The following is an 8,142-nucleotide window of genomic DNA, read 5'->3' as shown; positions in this document are numbered from 1 at the left end:
CTTTTCTCTTTATTTGGTTCTTCTTGAACCTTTTCATTTTCGGGGATTTTTAATCTTTAGAGCCTATTGGCCTCCCCCGTTTCAATTGAACCTTAGGTTCATTAGCTTTGCTTCCATCAAGTTCCTCTCTAGGAATTTCAACTCTTGATGGTGCATTTGCAGCGGGGATATATGACTTTGTCACCCTTATTGTATCTATGAACGCATCTGGTAATTGATTTGTCAAACTTTGTAAATATACAATTTTCTGAACTTCCAGTTCACGTTGATTTGTAGGGGGATCAAGATATATCAAAGATGGTGTATACCATGTAATATCTTTTGGTACTTGTTTAATTCCTCCCCCTAACGCTGGAAATTCATCTTCATTAAAATGGCAATCGGCAAAACGTGCCGTAAACATATCACCAGTTTGCGGTTCAAGATATTGAATTATACTCGGTGATGCATAACCGACATATAGCCCCATTTTTGTTCTTTGCGGTGGGGCTATAGGACCAGAAACCGCACATCCAAAAATACGGAGATAGGATATGTTTGACTCTTGGCCAGATGCTAATTGTAAAGGAGAATAGTTATTATATGCGTTTGGTCGTATTTGGACCAATGCCGCAGCATGCAATATAGCATGACCCCATATAGAAATTGAGAGCTTTGTTCTCAATATTAATGGTCTGGCAATGAGTTGTAGCCGTTTAATCAAAGATTCAGCCATGCCATTTTGTGTATGAACATGAGGAACCAGATGCTCCACATCGATTCCTATTGACATACAATAGTCATTGAAAGCTTGTGAAGTGAATTCACCAGCGTTATCAAGCCTGACTTTCTTTATGGCATAATCAGGGAATTGAACTTTCAACCTGATTATTTGGGCAATGAATTTTGCGAAGGCCGTGTTTTGTGTTGTCAATAGACACACATTTAACCATCTACTAGATGCGTCAATCATTACCATAAAATAACGAAATGGCCCGCATGAAGGGTGGATAGGTCCACATATATCACCATGTATTCTCTCTAAGAACAATGGTGATTCATTCCCAATTTTGGCTGGGGATGGCCGAGTTATGAGTTTTCCTTGAGAACATGCATCACATGAAAACTCATCAGATTTAAAAATCTTTTGGTTCTTTAATGGATGGCCATTAGAATTTTGCACAATTTTTCACATCATGACTGAACCAGGATGTCCAAGTCTTTCATGCCATAATACTAGTAAACTTAGAGTTTACTGTAACATAAGATGCAAAATTATTTATTCTTGTGCAATACAATCCAAAGGATAACATTGGCAATTCTTCCAATATATGTTTCTCCTCAGATGTTATGCAAAGATATTCAATGCCATTCTTATTCAGAGTCTCTATATGATATCTATTTCTTTGGATATCTCTAAAACTAATCAAGTTTCCATGAGACTTAGGGTAATATAATGCATCAATTTCAAATATTGTTTCCCTTGGCATTGAAAAATTGGCTTTTCCAGAGCCTATACACTACAAGAAAAATCAACATTCATAGCACAGGATAAATGCTATCATATGTGTTTAGTAGCGTTTTCATAAATGCTATGTTCTCCGCAGCTATCTTAGGTGTCACCTCTATTATAGCGTTTTTGACATGTTATTATATGTCGCCCTTTCATAACATTAACCAAATGCTATAATATTTTTTTCTGTAACACATATTTCGTGCTATTTTATATTATGCCATAGCATTTTTTGTTTGCTATATGGAATTCTTTAATTTTTTAATTAGATTTTTTATAATTTATATATTTGACCATAGTTTTGTCGACTTTATTTAACTGGATTGATATTAAAAAAAATTATTTCATAAATCATCAACATATATAACATAACGTTAATATAAGCAAGTCTTACATATCATACCAAGTCTTATAATATGCTGCCCTGTTTGATCCAAAAAGCTAACATTATAACTTATAAGGATAGAGACAAACTTTGATCTCTTAAGTCTCTTCTCCTCTATTGCCTTCCCATCAAAAGCAGTACACACGTATGAAGAACTGTTCATGTTAGCATTCCCGTCCAGATTCCCTGTAATCATGTGTATCCACATCAACTTAAAGCTTATGTTTTTGATTTGTTTTTTCATTACAGTTCAAGAGTATACATATTTACATACCTCTACTCCAAGTTCCCTCTTGTAGATGAGCAATAAAACAAATAGGTATTACCACATGTATAGAAACACCCAATGTTCAACTATGCCTTGCCATCCAGCACCAACAGCTACAGCTTTTGTACCAATATTAAAATGGTTGTTCCTTCTTCTCTTTGTATACACCTCCAACATCGCTAATAGTTGTTTCTTCTCTCTGTATAACATTAAAAACAGATAAACTCACATTGCAACTGAAAATTTTAATACCACAACAAATCTTTGGCCTACATAAACAACTCACAGTTTACGTCACAAAATATTAATGGAGAAGAGAGTTTTACCTCTTTGTATGTTGTTATCTTCTTGGATTCCAACTTTTGACAAACTGAGAAAATCCAGATGAATGTGCAATTGATCAAAATTAATACAATAATTTCAACTCGTTAATACAATACTAAGGTGCTTTGGTGGTAAAGAAAAGGAAGATATTCACTAACCCAAAATGTTGACAGATCAAATAAAGAAATTTTAGCTCAAACTCAAAAATCAGAGACTTATGGGTGAGTAGAATCAACACTAAAGTTATCTATAAAACAAGTAGAGAATCGGATAAAAAAGCATTCACCTTATATCAGCCATAAGTTCGACATTATAATCACCAATGTGTAGTTCATAGAATAAAAGCTTTCAAGCGGAAGATGGCTTGCTAAAAAAATGTAAGTAGCACGAGATAGCACTACAACAAATATTGACATTGTTAGCGTGAGAAACTTGCTATCATAGATATTACATAGCGTTATCGTAAATGCTGTGACATCGGCAGCCATGGTAGACCCCCCATATACAATAGCGTTTTTGACATGCTATAATAAATACCTACATACGATAGCATTTTCATATTATAGCATTCGATTACTGCTATAATACATTTTATGGTAACACAAAATTAGTGTTATTTTTTTGGTATATAAATTTTATAATTTGTATATTTGAATCCTATTTTGCAGAATTTATTTAATTAGATATATATATATATATATATATATAATATTTTTATTTCATAAAATCACCAACATACATAAAATTATTATTACATTAACAAAATGAAGTCTTACATAACATAAAGTCTTACATAAAAATCTTAATTAAAATAAACTAACATCACCAAAAAATAGAGACAAACTTCTAAGTTCTAGAACATATACATGTAACTCAGATGATGATTAACCTCAGATGCTTCTTTGGACAAAGTATCATTGTTGTTGCAGTTCATTCACCACCACCTGAATCAACCAAAGCAATTAGAAACAAACAAATTATCTATCAACCAAAATGAATGGAAGATGATAGAGTTTAACAAACCATTCCATTAGGTAGAGATCCTGATTCTGATGATTCATGAATTATTTCAAGCAGCTGAAATAATACATAAAAAGTTAGAATGACAAGCAAGATTATTAGGGTACCAAGGAAAAGGCTTGATAGCCTCCAGTTCACCACTCTCTATAGCCTAGGTAGAAGGCAAAGAATTCAACATTTGAGAATTGTACAAAATGATACAAAAACAAAAGCAAGAGTCAATGTATTATTTACCTCATCCTGAAGAGATTTCATGAAATCATTCTCCAACTTGAGTCGAAGATCATCGCAAATTAACCACTAAAGAATCACATAATAAACAGAGATCCAACCAAATTAAAAAGTCAAAAACTTAAACCATGAATGAAACTGTTAAACGGTTCAAGGATGTAGATAAACAAAGCATACATAAGCAATTGGAAATAACTCTGAAAGCAGCAGACAATGGCTTAAGAAGGATCTCCATTAACGAATCCCACTCTTCTGCTTTCACTATCCTTTGCTCCTTACACACCACAACAAGAAAGAACAATACACAATGTTGTTTAGAAACCAAAAACTTGTCCTAAATCCTAATCCGTGAGAACAAATTCAAACTTCCTAAGAAATTTATCTTTGCAAACCTAAATATTGCAGAATTCAATCCAATGGATAACACTTATATATGTTGTAACAAGTCAGATCATGTTCTAGTTGACATAAAATAAATATGTCAACAATAAGATGTTAAGTAAGATAAGAGTAAGAACCAAGACTCTTTCTTTCTCCCTCCGCCAATTTTATCGAACCCAGACTCCTCTCTTCGTCTCTCTCTCTGGCTTCATAATCGCTATATCGTGGGATACAAAATCAGATCTGAAGATTTAAAATAACAAACACAATATTAATTTGTAATTGAAATCGATTCTGGTTCGAAATTGCATATAAGTAACCTGAGTCCTCTTTGCAATAGCTCGGACGGCGAGTAAACTCAGACTCAACTCAGGATGAAGGAGATTTGAGTTCAAATAATACCAAATCGGAGAAATTTCTGAGTACAAGTGAAGGAAAAATAATTATAGTGTTTAATGGTGATGTGGTCGAAGGTTATGAGCCGAGAAGGAGGAGAAAAGAAATAGAAGACGATGAGAAGAGGTTGAAGAAGATCTGGGTTTGATTCTGGGCTGGTCATCGACGTAGACAATAGGAAGATCAGATCTGATTTTTTTTTTTTTATTGCCTATGGGTTTGAGTTTTGGAGATAGAGAAAGGGGATTAGGGTTGAAGGAGAGAGCATGAAAAAAGTATTGAGAGATAGATGTAGAGACTAGAGAAAGAGGAAAATGCGTTTTTCTTAATTATTTGGCTAAGTGTTGGCGGACTATGGGATTTTAGATTCCCGCTTAGAGATTTTTTGGCTTAGCATTTATTAAATGCTATCATATCACATCTAAAATTACAAACTTATCTTCAATAGCAATTGAGTAAATCGAGCTATCTTCATGTGCTATTAATGTAGGTTTTTTTTGTAGTGTAGGTAAGTGACTTACATGGTCTCCTTAAACTCAACTGTCACCACAATCAGATTCCTCGCAGTCCTCACCACTAATTCACACTGCAAAATGACACACAATCAGCTTCTCTGAATTGCAGATCCAAATCACAAGAATGTCTGGTAGCTTACAATAGGAGCAGATAAGAGATAAGATATACTCAGTTCACCAAGGAACATCTGTTTGTATTCAGACACAACAATTTTAACACAAGACATTGATAGTCTCTCTGCAATTGATGTGACTTCTCTTCCATGTAACCAATTAAGAAACTTTATAAATCAAAGATCAAGACTTTACGAAACCCATATGATTTAATTAATTGAAAACCAGATAGAAGAAGAAGAAGATTACGTATATGGCTGGTGTTACGATGACGGAGGATCCTGTCGAAATGCTCCTAGCTGACGAGCGTTTCCCCGACAGTAAACTCGTGACGAAGACGATGGAGATCGGCGGGATTGCAGGAGGACGGACCGTCGTCTTCACCAGATCCACCTCTTCCACTTCTTAGTTGAACCAATTTTTGCATAGGAGTTCCACACCGTCGTCTCATCCAGATCCGCCTCTTCTAATTCTTCGTTACTCATGAGTCTTTCTCTCCTGAAAGATTGTGAGTCTCTCTCTCATCTTCCTCCTTAGGTCAGGAACACGGAGATCTCATCTCCCGAATCTCTCAGATTGCCCTAATTCTAATTTGGGGGAAAAAAAATTTAGGTCACCGATGCTTAAGAGAAGAAAAATGTTTTAAGTGTTTAAGGGTGAGGAAAAGTTTTGCATATATATCGATGGAATAAGTTATTTTAACTCTTGGTTTAGTGAATTTTTTTTTTTGTGCACTGTTTAGTGATTTTTAATCATAGCATTTTTCAAACGCTATTACATAGGACCAAAATTTCTGAATTTATTTTTAATAGCAGTTATGAAAACCGTGCTATCCTTATGTGCTATCAATAACGATTCTTCTTGTAGTGATAATAATCTTTGCATTACCACATATAGTGCTCACGCTACTAGCGGAGTCTTTTATTTTGAAAGAGGAGAAATATTTTTTCTCTTTAAGTATTGAGTGCATTGTAGCACTGTCTGCTAGACACATATCTCCATCCTCAATCTCAAAATTTGACATTTTCTGAGATAAAATATTTATAAAATAAACATTAATGAAATAACAAAAAGTCTTACAAATAAAAAACTTATTATATATTACAATAAAACTATTATCCAAAAAGACATTTTATAAACATAAAGTACATATCAAACTATGACAAAGCATATCATGGCATATCGATCTTATTCGCATGATTTTCCGTTTTCATTATCAACGAGAAAATCTGCTATATCAAGATGGGGTTCATCGTTTAGGCCATGGAAAGAAGGTCCAGCTTTATCATAGATAAGGTTGGTCTCAACATCCCTTTCTTTTGCCTTTTGAGATGCTTGGTACAGATCGGCCAAATGTTTTGGAATACGACAGGTCTGATACCAATGTCCTTTCATGCCGCATCTGTAACAAGTACTTTCACCTTGTTTCTTTATAACGCGACCAACATTATTGATTTGAAGATGCTTGTTGGTTTTTCTTGCGTTGAAGTCATTAGGAGAGAAACCTCTTCCTTTTCCTTGTCCACGACCTTCTCCACGACCTCCTCCACGACCATGACCACGGCCTTGACCGCGTCCGCGTCCACGTCCTCGTCCTTGCCAATTATTATAGCTGGATGTAGCAACATTCACTTCTGAAAGTGGAGCTGATCCAGTTGGACGGGTTTGATGATTTATCATCACGAGCTCATTATTTTGTTCAGCAACATGCAGAACTTGCATCAATTCAGAATATCGAGTATACCCTCTTTCTCGATATTGTTGCTGCAGGAGTACATTTGAAGGATGGAAAGTTTGGAATGTTTTCTCGATCATATCATAATCGGAAACTTCTTCTCAGCAGAGAGCCATCCTTGAAGTGATTCCGAACAAAGCGAAATTGTACTCACTTACACTTTTGTAATCATGAAACCTCAGGTTTAGTCATTCATGTTTGACTTTTGGTAAGATCACATACTTTTGGTGATCAAACCTATCCTTGAGAGCGATCCAGAGATCTGCAGGATTTTCTCTCGTGATGTATTCATTTTTTAAACCATCATGGAGATGGTGATGCAAGAACATCATGGTTCTTGCTTTTTCCTCTTCTAACCCCGTTTCTGACGGATCAAGGGTTTTGAGAAGCCCATTCCCTTTTAGATAGAATTTTACATCTAATGCCCATGTTATATAGTTTTTTCCAGAGACATCAAGGGCGGTGAATTCAAGCTTTGTCAAGTTTGACATGATTACTATATAAATAATAAAACAATTTGTTAAATATAAAATTTTATGAAATAATTTTGTAAAATCTTGTTTTAGCAATAAATATAAACTATAAAACATAATTATAAGCTATATAATATATTCATAAATTAAAACAATCATTTTAGGAGGCATAGCCTTCCATATGATTTAAAATATATAGATCTGAACATATGATCAAGGAGACAGAGCCTACCATTAGATCAAGAATGTAAATCTAAATGATCAAGGAGGCATAGCCTATCATTAGATCAAGAAATATGTATAGTCTTTTACTCTATAAAATAATACATATAGTAGTATGCATATAAACTAATTAAATTAAATTAAATTTAAACAAATTTAACATAACTTAAATATTACCTCAAACTTATGATGGATCGCAAATCTCTTATGCTCAAACTTGTAATGGGTCGAGAGTCGTTCGTGCTGATAACGTGTTATGAATTATAACTAGAATACACTTATATGTGTTTCGTAATACTTTATAAAGAGAACAAGGAATGAGAGAGAGAGAAGCAGCCACGAGAGAGAGAGATTGGGAAGCCTTTTGGATCAAAGAAAAACTTATATGTCTCATTCTTCTTACACAATTCTTTATTTATAGTGTATTACAAAAGACATAAGTCACACACTTATACATTTGGTAATAACAAGTGTAGAGTTAGTGTAATACTACATAAACAAGTGTCATGATATATGTTCTATGATAGAATAATTATACATGTGTTTTACAATAGGCACAAATATTTTGTCTCTCTACATTGTTGAC

The 8,142-nt window shown here is 34.1% G+C and overlaps 1 protein-coding gene and 1 long non-coding RNA gene across 3 annotated transcripts; both read right to left on the bottom strand.

Annotated features, from left to right (window-relative positions):
- Nucleotides 1-3,386: 3,386 nt before the first annotated feature.
- LOC104732614 (uncharacterized) lies at nt 3,387-4,768 on the bottom strand. 2 transcript variants are annotated; one of them, XR_758917.3, is made up of 6 exons: nt 4,422-4,768; nt 4,239-4,344; nt 3,898-3,994; nt 3,724-3,789; nt 3,493-3,546; nt 3,387-3,413 (listed from the first exon to the last, which is right to left on the bottom strand). It is a non-coding gene; the product is annotated as an uncharacterized LOC104732614 (long non-coding RNA). The 2 variants fall into 2 exon arrangements; XR_015573538.1 differs by having other exon boundaries at nt 4,239-4,768.
- A 1,546-nt stretch (nt 4,769-6,314) lies between these two features.
- On the bottom strand, nt 6,315-6,848 carry LOC147931111 (uncharacterized). The gene has a single exon (XM_087477183.1). It carries the CDS (start codon nt 6,846-6,848, stop codon nt 6,315-6,317), a length of 534 nt encoding a protein of 177 aa, XP_087333309.1.
- Between the last annotated feature and the right edge of the window lie 1,294 nt (nt 6,849-8,142).

This window comes from Camelina sativa, chromosome 12 (genome assembly GCF_030686135.1).
Source record: "Camelina sativa cultivar CO46 ecotype springtype chromosome 12, ASM3068613v1".
In the NCBI taxonomy this organism is placed as follows: domain Eukaryota; kingdom Viridiplantae; phylum Streptophyta; class Magnoliopsida; order Brassicales; family Brassicaceae; genus Camelina; species Camelina sativa.
Note: the sequence above shows the minus strand (reverse complement) of the source record. Positions and strands in the feature narration are given on the sequence as shown.

What these genes read in the sequence shown, in the direction of transcription:
- LOC147931111 (XM_087477183.1), bottom strand. Translation starts at nt 6,848, where the DNA reads ATGCAAGTTCTGCATGTTGCTGAACAAAATAATGAGCTCGTGATGATA.